Genomic DNA, 22,738 nt, shown 5'->3' on the forward strand with positions numbered 1-22,738 from the left:
TCATATGCAAGATGCAAGAAGAAATGATAGGCATAATCCCCAATTAGCTGGGCAAATATATATTTGGGGGTTGAAGAATCCAAACGTTAGGCCTTTTTGGCATTGCGCCTTATAAAATAGGAAATTAACATCATGGGCCTTTCCTTGAATTATTTTTGTGGGAAGGACAGGCTTTCCCCTAAATGTTCACATGTAGGCAGTACACATCTGGAGGATAAGTGCATTGGCAGGTAACGGCTGGTGATAGAAAGTCAGTATGAGTACAAGAGGGAAGTATATGAGAGTTGGGGAATTATTGGAGAGGAGAGGTAGTTATGGTCAAAATACAAGTGAAATTTAATGCATCATTAGCAACTACATCTTTTTTCTCCTTTCTCTAATTATATGTTTGTGTGTGTGTGTGAGAGAGAGAGTGACAGAAGGAGAGAGATTGGGATCCATTGAGATTGTGCTTGGAAGAAGGAGGTTTAATCCTTGCCTGCTCAGATACTGTCATCCTGTCAAAAATTGGGATCTCTCTGTATTTGTAGTTAAATAAAAGAAATCAACAAAGTTTTCAGTTATTTTTATGTGCCATGTGTAGTTCGAATCTTGGTGATTGAGAATACTGTGTTCACTCAGAACATAAACTATGTGACATTATCCCTGCAAAAGAGCTTACTTGGATTTTACTTACTCCAAAAGGTATAATAATAATAATAATAATAATAATAGTTTTTATTTTTACTCCGCCTTTCCAATTGCATGATCAAGGCGGCTTACAAAACAAAGAATAATAAAACACAGTTAAAAGCATCACAATATAAAAGTCTAAAAACATCATTACAAGGGTTATGAACGGGAATCTATACAAATCGCAATTCACTAGGGACAAGAAAAGGACAATGTATTACGCTAGTCCGGGGTCGAAAAACAAAGAACAAGGAGCAGAGAAAAAACACTATTGCCTAAAGTGAAAAAGCCAGCTGGAATAGGTGCGTTTTTAATTGTTTCTTGAAAGAAACTAAAGATGCAGAGGAACGGAGCTCTACAGGGAGCTTATTCCACAATGAGGGGGCGACAATAGTAAAAGCCCTCTGTGAGGTCCTTACCAGATGGGATTTAGGGACCTCCAACAAATTTGTCCCAGATGTTCTGAGTGTGCGGGGCGGATTATATGGGGAGAGACGGTCCTCCAAGTACCCTGGGCCCAAGCCATTTAGGGCTTTATAGGTCAAAACCAACACCTTGTATTGAGCTCGGAAGCAAACAGGTAGCCAGTGGAGGTCTTTTAAAATAGGTGTTATGTGGTCCGTCCTGGAACGACCAGCGACCAGTCTGGCTGCCATATTCTGCACCAGTTGAAGCTTCCGGGTTTGGTACAAGGGTTGCCCCATGTAGAGCGCATTGCAGAAATCCAATCGAGAGGTTACCAAAGCATGTACAACAGTTTCAAGGTCCCGACGGTCCAGGTAGGGGCGCAGCTGGTGTATCAGCCGAAGCTGATAACAAGCACTCCTGACCGTCGCATCCACCTGAGATGTTAGCTGGAGCGACGAATCAAGGAGTACTCCCAAGCTGCGCACCGAGTCCCTCAAGGGGAGCGTGACCCCATTCAGGACAGGCTGACAAATCTCACCACTTGGAACCGAGGGACCTATCACCAGTACTTCCGTTTTCCCTGGATTCACACTGAGTTTGTTCTCCCTCATCCAGCCCATTACCGACGCCAAGCAGGCATCTAGAGGAGAGATGCCATCCTTAGTTACTGCATCAGTCGGAGACACAGAGAAAATTATTTGGGTGTCATCAGCGTACTGATAACACCGTGCCCCGTGTCTCCGGATGATCTCTCCCAGCGGTTTCATGTAGATGTTAAAAAGCATAGGGGACAAAATCGCTCCCTGAGGGACACCAGATGTAAGGGCCCTCTTATCGGAGCGACAGTCCCCCAGCTCCACCATCTGGAATCTACCCGAGAGGTAGGACCGGAACCACTGCAAAGCAGTGCCCCCAATACCCAACTCCCCCAGGCGTTCCAGAAGGATACCATGGTCGATGGTATCGAAAGCCGCTGAGATGTCCAGGAGCACTAACAGGGACACGCTTCCCCTGTCCATGCTCAGACGGAGGTCATCAACTAAGGCGACCATGGCAGTCTCAACTCCATAGCCCGCCCGGAAGCCAGTTTGAAATGGGTCCAGAAAATCGGTGTCATCCAAGATCGATTGAAGCTGGAAGGCGACTGCTCTCTCGATCACCTTCCCCAAAAAAGGTAGCAGCGAGATGGGCTGATAGTTGTTATGAATCAGGGGGTCTAAGGAGGGTTTCTTGAGCAAGGGTTTAACCACTGCCACTTTCAATTTGTATGTTTCCAGTTATGCTTTATGTGCCACATGTAGTTTGAGTCTTGGCGATTGAGAATACTGTTTGCTCAGCTTTTTTAGTGATATGGATTTTACCTACTCCAAATGGCATGTTTACCCATTATACCCACTTAGTGGATAGCCACTTATGATTCCTTCCTACTTCTTTCCTTTTGGTTCTGCCTGGAACAATGGACCATATGCTATTATCTAATTCTGAAGCTAGTCAAGGCACAACATGAGGACAATAGTAGAATCAGATAAGAGAGATCACTTGTCATCAAGACATGAGCTATACTACAATTTTGTTCATATGGCTTTTTTAAAAAAATGAAATGTTACTCTTTCTTGGTTCAAAACTATTTTTGTACAAAAATGTATTTGTAAAACCTTCAGAAAATAAGTTTCAGAATGTGAAAAATCTTGTGACTGTTGACATCCCCTACCCCAGGATGTCTTTACACATCTTGAGGGAAATAATTTGAGAGTATTGTTTACAATCTCTACACTGGATCATGATTATATTATACTGGCATCAGCCTGGGTACTGGTATCATAAATTACAGATGAGAGATATCTGTCTTTGCAGCTAAGAAAAAAGCTTTCTTTGTAGCACTCCAAGAACTGGTGCTCAGATACAGTGAGCAGAAAGAGGATATATATTGAATAAAAGGTCAGAAATTCTCACAGGAAGAGATTGGAAAATAAAAAGAGAGGGCAGGCTTTTATTTTTGAAAAAAAAATATTTCCAGAAAGTTCTGAAATTTTTGAAACGCTGTTGCTGAAAACAGAGCAGATGGCCACACACAGAAATCTACCTCAAGGCACCACATCTCTACTACCCAGGACTCAGCCATTGCCAACAGGAGCTCAGCTGGACTGAGCTGTGATGTATGAACCCTTGTGTGATTTGATATGACATTGACTCCTGCATATTTATTTCACTCTTATGCATATATTGCAGGGAAAAATTGTTTATGATCAGGTATGATTTTCAAGATGCCTTTAACATTTCGCTTTCACTAGAGAAGAGAGATTTAAAATGGATACATACTTTGGCAGAACTATCCTTTTTAATTTTTGTTCACTGCATGAAAATAGGTGGCATGAGGTTTTATGTATTGTTAGCTCAACCAGAAATCGGCTGTTTTAGATTGTATATGCCAATGTGTTACCCTAAATGTAGAGCCTCCTTGGAAGGAAGCAGTCTGTCTTTACCTAGTTTGGGGAAGTACTCAGCTTAGCAAGGCAAGAGGGGGCAACAGTTATTTTGCAAGATCCAGCTCCAGTTATACCAGTAATACCCATGGAGATGTGCAACTATATTTATTAGAAGAAATATAAAGAGCACACACAGAGATAACTCATCCAAATGAAAAGCATACAGAACTGACTGAATGAAAAGAATGAAAATAGCAGACTTAGAGAGTTGGGAGAGAGAGTGCAGATACCTATCCTTAAGGGATGGTTCTATGGAAAGCAGGAAAGCAGAACCAGCACCAACCACAAGGCTTGGAGAAGCAGCATTGGGCAGAACACAGACAAAGGAAACTGAGACTGAAGTCCAAGAGTAGAAATCAAAGTGTGGTTTACAGCAAATGGTCACAGGCTGCTACTGCCCATTGTAGATTGTTACAAAGAGGTTTCAGTTTTGGGGGCATATTTATTCTTTTAACATCAACCCAAATCCAGGAGAGTTCTGTGGGAAACCAAGAATTTTATTATACAAAGCAGAACCTGGGAAGATTTCAAAGGTGGACAATTTTGTTAGATATTTGGGAATTGGGAATGTTTGTTTGTGATAGATGATGCTTCATGGACTTTTACAACCCTTAGACAAGATCTAAATTCCCTGGGAATGTGAGGCTGGGTGAGGGAGTTTAGGAACACACATAAACATGTAAAAGATGAAAGGGATTTTGGTCTTGTGTTGATCTGGCAGAACTCATCCCTTTGGTTTTGGTTTCCATCCCAAATGCAGAGTGCAGGGCTGTGTGTGAATGGCCACACTTTCCCAACAACAGGTCTTCTAGAATTCTGATCTTGTCCTCTGGGGTACTAGTTACTCCCCCTAATTTGGTATCATCTGCAAATTTGATAAGCATCCCTTCTATTCCTTCATACAAGTCATTGATAAAGATGTTGAATAGCACTGGGCCCAGGACAGAACCCTGTGGCACTCCACTGGTCATTTCTTTCCAGAATGAAGAGGAGCCATTGCTGACCTCTGGGTTTGGCCAGGCAACCAATTACACAGTTAGGCCAGTGGTATCATTGCCAAACTTTGATCCTGCAAATGTTTACAGCTACTCCCAGAATTCCTAACCATTGGCCATGCTGTCTTGAGCTTCCTGGAGTCCAAAACATCTGGAGAGCCAAAGGCTGATAACAAATGAATTTGGTGAAAAAATAATGATTAGAAAGTCTTTTATGAGAAAGTAAGGCAAATTGTATCTTGTATGGCAGAGAAGAACTTGTTCAGGGAAATAATGTTGTAGGATATATGGTTTCCTACAACCAAGTATATCATTTGTGTTTTCATGGTGATTTTACATTAGTATTTTGAGTGATTTTATATTAGTATTTTGAGATTTTAATGCCCTAAGGAGCCTGCTTTCTGTATACACTAGGGAACCCCCATGGAAACCAAAATGTGTGGACGCTCAAGTCCCATTAAATACAGTGCCAATAAAATGGTGTTCCTTATATAAAATGGCAAAATCAAGGTTTGCTTTTTGGAATTTATATATTTTAAAAATATTTTCAAGCAAAACCAGAAAAGATATAGATTGGATAACTTATCAGAAACTTTTAATCAAACATACAGATGATAACTATAAATTGAAAACAAGGGAGACTAAATTATGAAAGCCATGTGTTAAATGTGAAGAATGAGAAGGAATGGATTAGATGGAAGAGAAAGTGCAGAAAGAATAGGGAAGAGATTAAAGAGAAGAAAGGGAACAGGAAGAAGCAGCACAGTGGGAAAGAAATGAGAAGGAGAATTCCAAGAAAATTATAAGAGTGAAATTTCCTGCCAAGCAACACACTAAGGAACATTCCTTTGTATGTATATCTCACCTGAGAATTGTAATATGATGTTAAGCTATAGTAATAGAATAATTAATGTATTATTAATTTAGAGAAGCATTCCCAGAGGTGAGCCCCTCTCTGACCCAGGAAGCCTCCTTTTAACCATCCATTAAGAAGCCAAGCCCTTCCTCCAGTCGATCTGCCTTGGTCCAGGCCTCGGAGGTGGAGAAGAACTGCTGGACCTGATCCCATTCCCCACCACCACTCCCCTCTCCTTTTGTGTCGTGTCTTCTTAGATTGTAAGCCTGAGGGCAGGGAACCGTCTAACTAAAAGATTGTATGTACAGCGCTGTGGAAATTTACAGTGCTTTATAAATAAAAGTTAATAATAATAATAATAATAATAATAATAATAATAATAATACACACTAGAATTAATTGTAAGATGAATTTATAAGGATGTATGTTTTTAATTTAAATTCTTAATAAAATTTATGTAAAAATATATATTTTCAAGCCATGGATGGTTGAATTTGTGGTTAAAAAATCCATGGATAAGGAGGACTGACTGTATATGTATATAGATATACTTTCATTATATCTATATATAATTGCAGTTTAAAGAAGCTGTTGGGTGAAATTTCCAGAACTACACTGAAGAATGTTATGTGATGATCCAGCAGTTTAGAAGTTGGATATTGTGATTGATTGTTTTGTTTGATCTTGCCTGCCACAAGGAAGTTTTTGTTGAACAAGCAAAAAGGGGTGGAAAGCTGGAATGTTTGCTTTTTTATTGATTTATCTAACTAAGCAGTGACATCATTTCAATAACACCAGAGGAAGTGAAAACAGTTGCACTTAAAGTAACAGTAAATCCCCTTCCATCATCACCCAAGGTCAGTAGCTTCACTTCAGAGTGTGCTTTTCTAACCAGATTATAAATATCTTGGCTTTGAATACATGAGAACCTTTAGACAGGCTCTAGTCTTGCTTTTTACTGTGAGTTATGCATTGAGCATAACTCAATGAGCAAAGAGGGAAACAGGAATAGGTCCAGGAGACTTGCCAGTACACCCAGCAGAAGATGTGAAAGATATGGTTGTACATACATAGGCTCTTGCATACAGTCAGGGACTCACTGGTTGTACCACACAGAGTTGTTTTCATATTTTCCATTAAGCACTAGGAAATAATGCCCAGTAGATGAAATAGTATTCCCTTTCCTGCAGGCAGGAAGTGAAGATATGATTGAAGATGAGACCAGTTCTTCTTTGGAATCCCATCTTGAGACAAATCCATGATATAAATTCAGTGAATAAATAAATATATTTTTAAGTGCAACGATTTTCCTTATTGCCAGACTCAGTTTCACATGGACAGCTGTCTTTGCATGATAGGGGAGAACAGCACCAGAGCTATGCATGTATCACTTCATGAATAGAGATGGGGGATTACATGTTTTTTTTTAAAAAAACCCTCTTCTAAATGAGCATTTAAAAATAATTCCAGTTAGGGTATATAAAAGACGCACACACAAACACTAATTTGGACATGATTTTTTCCATTGCATAGGGAAAGAGTTTCTTTTGTCTTTTATCTAGGGCTTTTTCTCATTCTTCTACTTATCAGTTGTCAGGAGAGCTGGTATCGACCTCTTTCTAGCCTCTTTCTAGCAGAGTGAAAGCATTCAAAATCCTCCCTTCTTGAAGTTTAAGAAGTGTGGTAGGTAGAAGCTGCCCTCTAGTGGAAAATAAAGTCACATTTCCCTTATACAATGAGATCTTTGCCTGATTGCTCTATAAAGCAAGTTGCTACGTGTTTCTGGAACCATCATTTACTTAACATGTACATCAGAGTATTTCTAAAAGCAATGCATATTTGCAACAAAAAGTCGTGTGTGTGTGTGTGTGTGTGTGTGTATTCAGTCATATATATTGAGGGTTACATTTAATTCATGTGCAAGAGCATTTCTATTTTATAAACAGGAATTTAAGTGAGAATACATACAGCACCTCTCTGGTTTCTTCTACTTTGTTATTGACGATTTGCACCAAACAGTGACAGTTAATCTATTTTTAGAACATGGTGAGACTATTCTGCATCCCTCCTCATTGAATTTTGTAACTCATTGTATGTTCTTTTAAAAACAAGTTAATTGGAGATTTGATCATTATTTCAGGTACCTGTCTCTGTTCCACATTTGACCAGATGTTACTAGAACTGCTTGCAAGTAATATATTCAGTTTCACACTGCATGTGCCTTATGTACAATTTGTGGTATAATCCAGAGTTTAGCTGGGGCTTTGATTTGTTGTTGTATACCTTCAAGTCATTTCCAACTTATGGTGACCCTAAGCAAACCTATCACAGGGTTTTCCTGGCAAGATTTTTTAAGTGATGATTTGCCTTTGTTTTCCTCTGAGGCCAAGAGAGTGTGGATTAACCAAGGTCACCAGTGGGTTTCTATGGCCAAGTGGAGATTCAAACCTGGTCTCCAGAATTATAGTCCAATGCTCAAACCACTACACCATGCTGGCCCTTTTGGGGGCTTTGATACTTACAGTGAAAGGGATCGTGGACTATTTTTTTTTTCTCTTTAAATTAAATGGACCGCCATTTCATATATTCAGACAAGATGAGGATGAGAGAGCATAAAATTTAAAAGCATTTAAAATGTATTCCTGTGTCTATTTTTCTTTTAGCAGCATTGTTGTTATCTAGCAGAAATAAAATGAATTTAAGGAGATAGGATTTACTTTGAGTGCTCACTTAAAAAGAGAAGACTAGAATTTAAAAAAAATTAAGGACTATTGACCTCAAATTACATTCTGGACCACTGTAATGTGGTGCTTAGATGCTAGACTGGATATTGGGATCAAGACATGATGGAGCTGCTCTTTTTTCCTTATGACGCCAAAGTAATGGCAATAATCACCAGTAATAATAAATGTAGTGTTATTTTTGGCTTGGAACCAAAGATCCTCCAGTTGCCTCCTCCAGTTTAAATATGCTGCCTTGTGTAATTCATTAGTACTGTTGTTCATCAGTAACAAAAGCTTGGATCCAATTACACTTCTTGTGAGTGGAAGGTTTTTATGTACTCAAATGCAAATTACTGATTCCCTCCCAACAGCTGCTCTGGAGGGCCCTCTTATCTTCTTACAGGGGGAAACACACTTTAGAGGTTAAAGGCAAATGTGTGTGTCTCTCTCTCTGTGGAGAGCATTGATCTCTGCTGTGTATGCAGAAGTGTCTTCCGTATGAACTGGAGGAAATTTTGGACCCAAGCAACTGGATCACCAAAAACAACACTCCAGTGGGCCCTTGGTGTCTGCTGGAACCAAACGCCTTGCGGATACCAAAATCCATGAATGCACAAGTCCCATTAAATACAGTGACAGAGTCAAATGGTGTCCTTTATGTAAAATAGCAAAACCAAGGTTTGTTTTTTTTGTAATTTATACATGTTTTGAATATTTTCTAAGGGTGAATGCTTGAATCCATGGATAAATTATCCATGGATACAGATGGACAGCTGTATATTACTGGTGGTTTTGTATTTTGATCTTCTCTCCAGACTACCTTCAGACAAATGTGGGATTTAAAAAAAAAATCTAAGTGAGGATGTCCCATATGCTTTAATTGATGAACCTTGTGTACATGCAGAGAATATTGTGATTTATCTAAATGTATAGCAACTGAAAGGTCTCCCTAGTTAAATAAATGCTGTGGCATGGAGCTAAAGCCTAGTGTCTAATGAGGACAATAATTGGCATAATTCACAATCATAACTGCTATGCAGTGTCTAAGCAAGGTTTGCAAGAAGATTCTGCACTAATCCGATGGAAATTAATGAAGGTTTTACCACTGCAGTAATTAGTCAGTGGCTCCCATATATGAGAAGAGACTTTGCAAGAAGCATGGTGGTGGGAATAAGGAACAAAAAAGTCCTTATTTCTGAACATAGAAATCAAAATTAACTTCTTTTAAGAATGGGAAATACAATGGATTGGTAAGGAAAGAAACTACATGAATGTGTAATCATTACCTTATTCTGTGAAACAATTGCTTTCTGGAATAATAAACCAGCTCAATATAAGCTGCTCCAACATCTGGCTGAAAAAAATGGTTGCACTTTTCTGTACTTAGCTGGTTATTTCTGTATAAAACAGCTTTTTCTCTTATTTGATCTTCAGTACCAATTTGAATCAGTGATGTCAACTGCTGAATCTCTGGGCTTTCAATGGCTTTATCCATTACAGGCAGGAGACAAGTTGCTATCATTATGAACATTATAAAGTTCGCTATTTGATTTACCCATCAGAGTTCTGTTGCTATGGGGGTCTAGTTAAAGTATGAAGTGATATTATGCAATATTAAATTATTAAAATTAAAGTTTTATATCACTTATGTGCTGTACAAAAATGAATCCTGAATACACAGTCATTACTGATTTATGTAGATTTCTGGTAAGACCCTTTGGTTGCCTCTTTAGCAGACAAAAATGTTTCCTAGCATAGACTGATTTATCCAAAATGCTTGGGGCTAGATTTTTTGGATTTTGGAATATTTGCATAATGAGATATTTTGGAGGTGGGACCCAAGTCTAAACACAAATTTTATTTATGTTTCTTATACACCTTATACACATAGCCTGAAGGTAATTTGATACTACTATATTTTTATAACTCTGTGCATGAAACAAAGTTTGTGTACACTGAACCATCAAAAAGCAAAAGTGTCACTTTCTCAGCCCTGCATGAAAAAAGTTTTGGATTTTGGAACATTTTGGATTCCAGACTCAGCCTGTATTCAACCTGTAGAATATTTAAGAGGCTATAGACGTTAGTTCCCAAAATCTTTGTATATATCCACTGGTTTTACTTTGCCTGTAAGGGTGTTATAAGTGCATTGTTATTAACCTCAAACAAGTCATCTCAGCCCCCTCCAAGAAGGTGAAATTATTACCAGAACACTTGCATGATGTGTTCCATTTTCTTTTGTTGCATATTTTAGGTTACCATGGACTTTATTGTGAGGAGGAATACAATGAATGCCTTTCTGCCCCTTGTCAGAATGGTGCCACTTGCAGGGACCTGGTCAATAGCTATGACTGTGCATGTCTTCCTGAATATGAAGGTAAGAGGCATTCTGCTCTAACATACACTTGACTTTGTAGATTTACTGTATATCTAATGTAGCCTTCTTAGTATTATATTAGAACTTTCCCCAACTTGCTGCCCTCCAATGTTTTGGACTGGAATTCCTACTATCCCTAGGATGCTTTGCCATTGATCATGTTGGTTGGAGATTATGGGAGTTATAGAGCATCACATCAGGAAGGCACCAGTTTGAGGGAAGGCTTCATTAGAAAAACGATGCTGCTGATAACATGGGGATAACATACTACATAATATACTATACAACAGTCCCTGTAATAACATCCCCAAGGAGAGTCCAAAAAAGCCATTTTATGGATCTGTATTTTTTAAATAATAATTTTAAAAGCCCACTTAATTTTCAGTAGTTTTGATCTCTAACAAGAGTGGGCATTTGGTAAAGCTTATGACTCTTGCCCATTCAGGACCAATAGGTTTTCAACAGGAATAGTTTAATATTACAGCAGGGATAGATAACAATACATTGTTCCTGGTTTCCTTTCCAGCTACTGTGCATGATGCATCCAAACTCCTAGGGAAGCAATTGGGGGGAGGGAGGGAGGGGACATGGGAACATGGGGACACAGTCCCTTTGAATCAAAAGACTTTGGCCTTGTGAGCCCTGATATTTGTCATTACACTGAGTTCCATGTTAAAACTTAGGATTGTGTTTTTAACATTGAAAAGAAACTCAATGTTCATTTTTTTCCTACAACCAATAATCTGGTATTGTGCAGCAGGTATTGTGAGACTGTGTGGATGCCACTATTGAGAACTCTTTAGAATTGTGGTTTCAGAGGAAGAAGACCCAGAAAAAAAAAAAAAACAAAACAAAACAAAACAAAATAAGCCGTTTTGCAAACTGGGTTAAAAGTTAGTAGTTCACACTGGTGCTGGTTTTTGCATACCCACATCAGGATGGAACTGGGGCAAGTCCCCAGTTTTCTGGGAATGGCATTTCCCCCATTTCTTTTGCCAAAACCCAGGGTTTCCCTGAGTGCTGGCAATGTGAACTTGGGGTTGATCCTACACCAGGTCATTTTAAGGGAGGGATTAGTGGGCAGAGGGACGGGACATGCCCATCCCTTTTCACAGGTAGGAGTGCATGGGCAGGGTCATTTTTGTGCTCTCCACCAAAGCCAATCATGAAAGGGAGATGCTCTGGGTTTTTTTTTTTTTCTTTTGACAAAATTTGCAAACCTTTGCATTTCTGAGGATTCAGAATTTGGGAGTATTGTTAACTAGATACGAATAAAGAAAGGGGGATTCTGTATGTCTCTGCCTGTCTCTCTCTTTTGTCTGCTTAGGGGCTGGAACTGGAAGGGAGCATGTGAAGGGGAAAACTCTGAGGGTGTGTGCTTGTTTAGGGAAGAGGGGGCTCCCAGCAGAGGAGGCTGGGATCCTTGTCTCTGTCATGTGTGGGGCTGCTGTGAATGAGAGAAAGGGTGTGTGTGAACTCCTTTGAGATCATAGCAGTTTTCAGTTCAGTTGTCCTGGCTCCTGAGAAAGAGGGGTACTGGATTATTCTGCATTCTGTCTTTCCCTGTCTCTTTGGTGGGAGGGGAGTGTGGAAAAGGGTGTGTGTTCCCTTCTTTCTCTCTTGCTGGCTTGCGGCTGGAGTGACAAGAGGAGGTGGCAGAGAAAAAGCTGGGATCCTTTTCTCTACCTGTCTGGTTCTGCTGGTGTTAGAGAAAGGAAGGGGCAGGCTTTGCCCGGAGCAAACTTCCTTTGAGGTTAACTGCAGGGTTTGGTTCTTTTCCTCTGACTCCTTAGAGAGAAGAGGTGATATTGGGTTGAAGCTGGGTGCTTCCAGCTTGAATGTTCTGGCTGCTTATTTATTTATTTATTTTTGCTTTGTGTGTGCTTTGCACTTTGTGGTTCTTCCATGACTGAGAGCTCACATGAGAAAGGAAACTTTTTTTCTGTTCTGCTTTGTCTCTCCTTCCTTGCTATAGTTCTGGAAAAAGGAAGAGATGCTGCTAATGGCCACAAATGGCTCTCAAGCCTTCTTAGCAGTGGACAATTTCCTCCTTACTAGTTGCTCTCCTTCTTTTTACCTGGAAAGGGGGAAGGGGTTGAGAAGGTTTTTTAAAAAAGAGATCTGATTTTTTTCTTCTTCCCTTGCACACCACTGTGGGCTACTGACTGAGTTAGCAATAGAAATGGTGCCAGGGACACGTCACAATCAATGACAAAAAATTCGAATGGTGTAGATGTGTATCATTTGATTGAAAGAACAAAAAAAACCACGAAGGTGATAGATCGCAATTGATAAGGAGGCGCCATTTTAAATCAGTACTTCAGCCAGTGTGAACTTCAGCTGGGTTAAATTGCACCGATCGGGGTAAATGTAGTGTGAACTTTTATTTGAGCCAGATTCGGTATTGGCTTAATGAATCTGCCCAGATCTACCCGGCACAAAAGTGCCAGTGTGAATGGGGCCTGCGATCACACATCAGAATGTGCAAACTATAGATGGAAAGGGTTGTCATTTAGCCATTTCAGCTTGGAGGAGGTGCAAAGAGGCAGGATTCCTCAGCAGTCTGTCTTATTCCTCCTAAGCCTCATCTCTAAAACATTCTAGCTTATACTACTGTGTGAACCTGGTTGTTGTATATGTTATCAGCCCTACAATGTGAAGAGTCATCTACTTTCACTTATTATTCTCAGGAAGGCACTGTGAATTATACAAAGATCCGTGTGTTAACATCACTTGTCAGAATGGAGGAACTTGTGACAGTGAAGGGCTCAATGCCACATGTATCTGTGCACCTGGATTCACAGGCAAGTTATTTGTAAATTGCCCAATCTATGTCATTATGTACCAGATTGCATGAAGAAGTGTCCAAACTTTCAGTAGCACTTGTATGTCATATTATTCCATGAAATGTCAAAGGTTTGGGCAGTAGTCTCAGCAGAATGCATCAGGAGACCTGGTTGGAGAAATATTGCCTCTACTGAAAGAATGGGCAGTTTTCATAAGAGATAGTTTACTGTAAAATGACAAAGACAAGGTGATATTCTTCAAAGCTTTGACAAAAACAGTACAAAACAGGGGAGAGAAAGTAGGTATTCTTGAAGAGAAGAAAAACCTTGGCTTCTTCCCTTTGCTAAACTCCATATGTAGGCTATTTCTGTTCTAAGATATGACCAGTGTGTTAGGATAAATATTAACATGGGACTTCTAAGTAAGTATGGGTCACTTGTAGTCCTTGGCTAAACTTCAAATACCATCTGTAGTTTTTAAGATTGTTGTTCTTGTTTTTGTTGTTGTTGTTGTGTGCTTTCAAGTTGTTTCCAACTTATGGTGACACTAAGGTAAACCTAGCAGAGGGTTTTCTTGGTAAGATATGTTCAGAACAGGTTTTCCATTCCCTTCTTCTGAGGCTGAGAGCATGTGACTTCCCCAAGATCACCCAATGGGTTTCATGGCCAAGCTGGGAATTGAATCTTGGTCTTCAGAGTTATAGTCCAGTGCTCTAGGCAACTAGGCCACACTGGCAACAACAACAACAATAACAACAACAATCTCAAAAGCTAGTGTTTTGTCATATAGTGGGAGATGCCAATTAAAATTATTTTAAATAAAATGGATAAACCATGTACTTGCTGAATGGATGCCAGTAGTTGAAACAGACTTGGCCTAAATCATTTTAGGTATGTGTTTTCCTAAAAGTAGTCCTGCTTGTTCTTATGATGGAAAATTGTACACATTAATAGCTGATCTGTGTTTTTTTTTACAGAAAGTAACATATTTTCCTCAAATAAATATTGTCCATAAATTAGTGTATTTGTTCAGCTACAATATATTTATCTCACTGTTGTATAATGTTAGCTTAATGTTGGCTTTTTAACTTTTCAAAAATGTTTGGCCCAGGAATAAAAAGGCAGCATGGGAAATAATCAATTTAGTTGACAATCAATGTAAGCCTTCTTTGCCAGTAGATATAGTGCTGTTAGGGTTGGCTTTGACAGCCTGTTCCTCTTGCTTAGAACTGACTTGATATAGTACTGCTCCGATGTGAAGCAAATTGTTAACAAGAGCTTAGTTAGGTACTAGGCTGTTAAAACATTACTTAGTCAATATCCTTCTGAAACAAGATTGCATTTGAAAATGATATTTGGAAAACTACAAAGAATTATATTGAAGGACAAGAAAGTCAGTATAATAATTGAGTAGTGCTAAATATGGCAGATGTGCTGTGCTTTGATTAAATTTGGGACATCCATCAGAAGTCAGATAAGGTTATGGGAGGAGTTATACTTTAGAGCCATGCCTGCTCTGAAGAATACACATTTTAGTCCTGAGTATAACAGAATATACAGCTAATGTACTGGAATGTGCAGACTGGTCTTAATTCTACTTTAGTAACTGCAGCTGGACCAGCAGTGCCTACCTTTGATGTAGTTGTTGTATCAGTTTCTAACCTTGGCCAGAAATGCAACATTGTTGAGTTCTGGCTTCCTGTGAATCAAACATTTCCTCCAACAGAAACTAGTGCAACCCCCACCATTCTCTTATAGTTTAAAGAGGATGGTGTGGGGTTGCACTAGTTTCTGTTGATGCTGCAGATAGCAGTTTCTTCCCCTTTTCTCTCCATTTCCACTGGTTCCATCTACGCCTTTGTATGTGATCATTGTTCCATATTGTTTGTGACATTTGATTTGGCCACTGGCATAGGCAGCAGAAAGTCCCTTGTGTGCCAGATGAAGTTTACATATTGTTTATCAATTGGTAAAATTATCATCTACCTATAGTGCCAGTTCATTTTGAAGTGAAATTTGGCACAAGCTGTTAGATGAGTATGCTCAAATGAATCTCTGGTTTGGTTGGATGCAGTAAACACACTGATTTAAACATTATACGCATTGTTTAAATATTATACACATGACACATTTTCCCATGGAATGATTAATGGGGGGATGTTATTCAGAATCTAACCATGAAATATTTCACTGTAGTTAATATTGATAGGCTGTAAAGAATCTCAGAGAATCACTGAACTTTATTACTCAAGTGGTCACTTCCAATTTCCTGTGCCGTTGTTGTGAAACTTGAAACTCAATATCCTTAAGGCATCCTCATGATTCTTACATTTTCCCAATTTTATATCCTTTCTTCATCAGTAATACATTCAGTTTATTAAATTATATGAAGATATATTTTTTGTATTTTTATAGGAGCCACTAGTTAATATTTCACTCAGGACCAACTACCCTTAAAGTGGGCTTATTTGTTTAGCAAGGTTTCTGTAAGATTTTATTTTGTAATTTTGAAAGAGCTTTTTTTAAAAAAAAAAATCAGTTCCTAGCAAACCAGTTCCTAATTTCTAATCTTCAGGAAAAATTTCAGCTATTTCAGCTCATTCACAGAGCCCCATTAACAACTGAAATACAATAACAAAAGATGGTGCATGAGAAACAATTTGTGGTCTACATACAATTATCTGATTCTGTTGCATATTCAAGCCACTTGCTAAAGTTTGATTGCTTTGCTGTGCAGATGCATTGGTGTGTGTTTTGATTGCTATTTAAATCCTGTCCACTCCTCAGGGACGTAGCTAGGATTTTAGGAAGGGGGGGTCCAGACTAAGTGCCACCATTATAATGGGGCTTGGGTGCGGTGGTGCAGCAGCACACACCATTCATTTTTCTAATGGAGGGGGGGTCCGGACCCCAAGAAACCCCCCCCTCCCGGCTACGTCTCTGCACTCCTGTTTCAGCTTTGGGGAGATCTTGTTCTAATAACAAGTAACATGAAATGAAGGTGATAGTTGTAAGAACTGTTTGCTGAAGAATGTAATTTGCTCCTTACCAGGAGCATGTTAGTTGGTGCATCGCAGGTGATATGACTGCATGTCTGAAATAGAAAGGGATGCAGACATATTGTTTTACATCTACAACACAGGATTGTCTTTCTTTTTTGTTTTAAGGTGAGGAGTGTGACATCAATATAAATGACTGTGAGAGTAACCCCTGTCATCATGGTGGAATGTGCATAGACCAACCCAATGGGTATATCTGTCATTGTCCACATGGATGGGTTGGAGCAAACTGTGAGATACGTAAGTATTAGTGGATTTGCCACCGTGTGGGTTTATTGTAGTAAATTTAAGTAGGGCTAAAGTAGTAGAACAGAACCATTGTTTTCCACATAACTTATTTGTCTGTCCTGTCATTAACTCTAGACAAATGAATTAGCAGAGTTTTGGAAGAGGTTATAGCAGTACAGAAAAATATCAGTGTGGGTGATAAACCCCTCTGTATATTGTACTACTTTCAGATCTCTGTTTGACTGTTTTCTATACACATCCCAAGCTCCATGTAGACTTCTGTAGACTACTCAAATGAATTGAACTATATTAATTTTCAAATTTTACCAACTTGCAAAGGTACCTAGACAGTGAAAACTTTGACAACAGATACCAACAGATTTAAGTAGATGGAGTGGAAGTTCATCAGCCTCATGGGTTATACAAACAGCCTGCTTAATGCAGTTTCCTCTTTTGACTGGAGGCCCATAGCACTAACAATGCCAAGATTGTTGTGGCTCGTGTGCTGCGCCCATAACCCTTGTTGGAACCTATGGAAGTGACGCGCAATGTCCACCACGACCACCTGCAGAGTTCAACCACGTCAACAGGACGCCAAGAAGAAGGAATCTGTGAAGATGTCTTCAACTAATAATGACTCTTACAAGTCTTCACTCTAAACGAGGGCTTTAATCTTCCTTTGCAGTATTTACAACATAGATATACACAGTGTATTGGACATCCGTCTCTAATACACACTATTTACACCAACCAACAATAACACAACCTCTGAGACAGCCACAGCTACACACAACAATCTCACTGTCTCTCAGTAACAGACACAGCCCACTCTCAGGCACCAACTGTCTCACACTCTCTTAGTGACAGTTGAGAACTGACAGTTGACACTTGCATCAACATTCCGAAGATGCACTGTTTGAATGCTGATACATTAGCTGCCACTGGAGCTGTAAATTATCTGCACAACAGCTCCCCCTAGTGGCCACACCAATGTCTTTTCCTGACAAAGATATCTATTTACAGATGTGTAGTATCATCCTTCTGCCTTGTATGGGAAATTGTCCAAGCCCGTGCTGTCTAGTCTTGGTGACAGATCTTGACAGCAACCACTCTCAGGTCCTGCACCAGTCATCATTTTATTCTTCTATCTTATCGTGACCCCTTCCCCGCCATATCCCTAACTCCAGGGGATCTCCCTGACCTTTCAGAGAGGTTTATGAGAATCTGCAGGTGCTGCTGGAAAGAGGAGAGGTGAAGTTTTCATTTATGAACTCCTTAGCATGTACATGACTACTGTACTCAGGCGTAAATTTAAGTAGGGCTTAAAATAGCACAACAAAGCCATTGTTCTCCACATTTGCCTGTCTTGCTATTAACTCTAGAGAAACAAACTGGCAGAGTTTTGAGATTTATTCCAATATAAAGTGGATAGAACTGCATTCATAGATGTCTAAAGATCCAGTCCACTTTTTTTATTTCTTTGGAAATGCTGAGATTATTATTTTTTAAATTGAAGAGCACAATACTATATACTTAAATAAAATGAAGAAATGAAGTCTGCAAGACCTTGCTGAGGAAGAAATACTAATGCCTAAAATAGGTATATCTACTTAATTGAGGAAGCAATCCAGGTGTCAGCATTATCTTCTTTACATGGTAGACAATAGGCTGACTGACAGATGGATTTAATATCCTGAGACATGCAATAAGTCTTCAGAAATCCATTTCAGGCAGTGCTTTGGTATTATAGAGATAGTATTATGTAATTTAATGGCTTAATGTGAAAGAAAGAGATTGCTGAAACCACATGCTTTTATTACCTACAGGATATGATGTGGCATGATAGCAAATATTTCAAAACCCTAGTCAGGATTCTGAGTTCCACAGCCATAAAGAGTTCAGTTACAGGTGTAGGTTACAGACAATCGCTGAATATAGCTCAAAGAGGGATCTCTCCTGACACCTCCCCTGTCAATTTTATTCCTGCCAGATAAGGAATAAGTGACATGAGTACAAAATGTAACTCAGTTTATATTTGTGTAGGGAAGCCATGCCATTCTCCCAAAGGTTGCACCTGCAATGTGGCCTGCATGGGGCTGCCATCAAAGACTTTTTAGAAAGTTCGGCTAATTAAAAAGCTGCAGTGTTAACTGGGGCTGGTTACAGGGAGCACACAACTCTCTGGTTACAACAACTCTAGTGGCTGCCAGTCTGTTTCTAAGCACAATTCCAAGTATTGATTATGCTCTATAAGGTCCTTAGATGTTCAGACTATCTAAAGGACCATATCCTCCTATACTAGTCTGTCTAAGCTCTAAGGGTATAGCTGCGTCACAGAAAGTGTACCACTTTCACTGTCATGACTCTGTCCTACAGAATCCTGGGATTTGTAGTGTGGCAAGGCACCAGAGGTGTCTGACAAACCAGGCTGAATACCTCACCAAAATGGTGTCCCTTATATAAAATGGCATGATCAAGGTTTGCTTTTGGGATTTTTAAAAAAATATTTTCAAGCTGTGGGTGGTTGAATCTGTGATTACAGAGGGCCAACTGTACACATCTACAGCTTTTTGGAATGAAATTGTCTAATTTAACTGAATGTTGGCAATGTAATAAAGACAACTTGAAGAATTCCATATGGCCAGACTCCCCTAACCCCCTGTTGCAAATCTCCCTCATGATGGAGATAGACCATGTGAGGGGCTGGTGGTAACATTAGGCTGCTGCTTCTCAGTTGACCGGGGAATGGATCTTCTCAATCCCAGCAGCTACTTACTGGTAAGTGAGGTTTGGTAGACTTTCACAATCCTTAGGTAGCCTCTATACTAGCTAACAAACTAGTTAACAAAGGCTAACTGGGGGCTACATAGGGATTATGACCACATAGTAGTTACAAGTGTGTAACTGTAGGTTAAGTTTTGTAACTGCCCTAAAAGATTCTGCCAAATGCTTCCTTGTGGCATAGCTGTACTTTGTTTTAAATTGGATCGCAGCTGGCTTGAATTTGGTACAAGGAGAAAGATGGCATATTAAGTAAATAAATAAGTAAACATTCCCAGCTATTAGTAAAATAAAACTATTTTTAAATGGATTTCCAGGATTAATAAAGGCAATCATAATGTTGCCATGAAAACGATTAGTGCTATATCTGAGAATAAGACACAGTGAAAAGTAGGTTAGAATCCTGAGCCAGCCCAACTCTAAGAAACACTAATGGCTATGCTTTTCATAGTACCACCCTATGCGCACACAAACAAAACAGGAAGGCCATCAGAATAGCTAGTAGATTGGCCAGAAGAACAATCAGTAGAATATTGCCGCTGTGTTATTATGCTTATATCTCAGCCTTATTTATTTATTTATTTATTTATTTATTTATTTATTTATGGTATTTATACACTGCCCTTCAGCCCTAAAGGCTCTCAGAGTGGCTATATAGCCTTAAACCTGTATAACAAACCAAATAAATGTAACAGATATAAATGGTGCCGTACAGATCACCCCGAAGGGGCGGCCTGTACGCTCCCCTTTTCACTCCGGATTGGGGCCAGGGCAGCCTCACCTGCAGCCCTGCGCCCCCAATCTGTCGTTTTTCTGGGCCACAGAGAAGTGGCAAAATGCCACTTCTCTGTGGTCCAGAAAAGGGGTGTCCTTGGGGCTTCATGCCCCCGGACACCCTGGAAGCCACAGCCATTGGAGAAAGGGGCCACCTCGGCATTGTTCCTGTGGCCGTTTGGTTGCCATGGGAATGATTTGCGTGATGAAAAGCAGTCTGGGGCAGCACAGAGACATCACACATATGCCTTTTCATTTGGACGTGGCATGTGCATGACGTTGTCATCTCATGTTCTGTGTGGACATGCCACATAACAATGGCACCGTCCACACATACTAGGGTTAGGGATCATGTGGTTGGTGCACACTCCCAACCCCTAGTATCAGTGTGAGTACACCACTTTATGGTCTGTATTGGGCCTAAGTTATCATAAATGATCCTAGTCACTCACCCAGTGTCAAACCTCATTCATTTAGTTGTCTCATGATTTCTGGAACCTTTTTCCTGTGTTTGTAGATTATATATGCCATCATTACTAAAGTGTTCTTGTAAGGATAAATGAGGAACCATTTTGCATTCTGGACAAAGGCCTAGCTAGTCTTTCCTCAAAGTTGCCAGGAAGGACATGAGGACCTGACAGCCTGCCACTTGTGTCCCCAGCATCTAATATTCATTGATATACTCTCAGTAATCTGCCAGATTTTGTACTCATCTTTCCCATTTTTCAGTCTCGTGAGTAGGGATGATGTAATTGCCTGGTTTACTGGGAGTTAAGTAGCATAGCTGGTTAAGGGATCCAGAGGGAGTTAAGTGTGTACATATAGGCGCTGTCCCTGTTTCAGGAGAAATGCATTGTAAGAAATGGGCTTTCATTTGCCTCTTCCATTTTTTTGTCTCTTCAAGATAAGGATGATATGATTGAACAAATGTTTAAAATATGGGTAGGGAAAATTCAGGACATGGACCCAATGCAGACCCTGGGTAGCACCTTTGCAGCTTCTGAACCCTTCAACCTGTTCTCACAAGCCCCCTGAACCCCAGAATTTTTTGCATTACAGAAAAAATTCATGTGATTTTGGGGTGAAAATCTTACCAAAATATTGGCCAAATGCATGCAAACATACAAACTGGGGGAAAAACCTTCCCCAAAGCAAACCATCCCTTTTAAAGTAAATGTCCAAGCTGTAAGAAAAAGTGTGAGCACAGGTGTTGGACCTGAGTGAAGCAGTATGCTCATTCTGTGCTAATAAGAAAACTGAATAGTTATTAATCAGGACTGAATGATTTTCTTGCTTTCAGATCTACAGTGGAAGTCTGGACACATGGCTGAGAGCCTGACGAACATGCCACGCCATTCTCTCTACATCATAATTGGAGCTCTGTGTGTGGCATTTGTCCTGATGTTGATCATCCTAATTGTGGGCATCTGTCGCATCAGCCGCATTGAGTATCAGGGCTCATCTAGGCCAGCATATGAGGAATTCTACAATTGCAGGAGCATTGACAGTGAATTCAGTAGTGCCATTGCCTCCATCCGGCATGCCAGGTTTGTTTGTGGGGACAGGGGGAAGAAGAGAGAGGGTAAGAGGGGAATATAAGGGAGATATAGTTCTCCCAACCATCAGACAAGATGATAAACATATTCCCTGGCTTTACCTCTTCAAATTGTGCATGATGGCCACATGATGAAGTATTTCTGCACTAAAAAGATTCCATCATATAGAAGAAAAGCATTCTGGATGTAGGCAAAGCTAGACAGTCGCTTCCTGAAATATGAGTATTAAAAATAGATATTTTCTTCTCCTTTGAGTGCTCACTTGCAGTATGAGAGCCATATTATATGAGATACAGAACATCTGTGACTCAATCCTACATGATTCTGTCCTTAGTTTTCACAAACATACATGCACACACACAACTTACTCTTTATCCCTGTGCTCTACACATTTTTATTAGAGCAAAGTCTTAAAGCACATGTTTTGCTTAAAACTTTAATGTTTGTGCTGTATTAGTTACTGTGAGAAATCTGTGGGTTAAAGTGATTAACTGCATCCTCTAGTATCCCAAACAAATTTGTCTGAAGTGTTTTTTCCTACTTTAGAGACTCTTTCTGAGTGTTCAAGGTGCCTTACAATAGAATCAAATTAAAGCAAATCAATAACCTTTAAGGAAGAAAATGCACAAAATCCACATACAAAAAAATAAGAATGCAGTTGTTAAACATTAAATACATCAACCAAAAGTCTTAAAATGCGAACAGCAGCAGATCTACCTAGAAGATAAGTTAAAGCTCAATAGAAGAAAAGTAATTGCAGGAAGAACCAAACCTCATTATTCCCCTTTTAAATGCCAAAGCAGGAATGTCTTTGGGGAGATGTAACTATGTCATTAGGACCATTGCACAAGGGGAGCTACAACTTGGACATTGTCCTGAGATACAATATGTCTTGTTGCTCAAAAGGAGCTCCCATTTCACAACAGAATGCGGTGTCTAGTTGTGCATCATCACAATTGTGTAGCATAGAATCATAGAGTTGGAAGAGACTGCAAGGGCCATCCAGTCCAACCCCCTGCCATGCAGGAAATCCAAAT

At 39.7% G+C, this 22,738-nt stretch overlaps 1 protein-coding gene across 1 annotated transcript in view; it reads left to right on the forward strand.

The window, feature by feature from the left end:
- Positions 1-22,738, forward strand: part of DNER (delta/notch like EGF repeat containing) — a 190,536-nt gene that overhangs the window by 163,250 nt on the left and 4,548 nt on the right. The window contains exons 9-12 of the mRNA XM_089509155.1: positions 10,395-10,517; positions 13,208-13,321; positions 16,471-16,602; positions 21,446-21,692. Of these exons, the coding sequence (XP_089365281.1) occupies positions 10,395-10,517; positions 13,208-13,321; positions 16,471-16,602; positions 21,446-21,692 (616 nt within the window). The remainder of the gene's footprint in view (positions 1-10,394; positions 10,518-13,207; positions 13,322-16,470; positions 16,603-21,445; positions 21,693-22,738) is intronic.

The sequence above is a fragment of the Sceloporus occidentalis genome, unplaced genomic scaffold, assembly GCF_023333645.1.
Source record: "Sceloporus occidentalis isolate IW3139 unplaced genomic scaffold, rSceOcc1.0.p SCAF_2, whole genome shotgun sequence".
NCBI classification, from domain to species: Eukaryota; Metazoa; Chordata; class Lepidosauria; order Squamata; family Phrynosomatidae; genus Sceloporus; species Sceloporus occidentalis.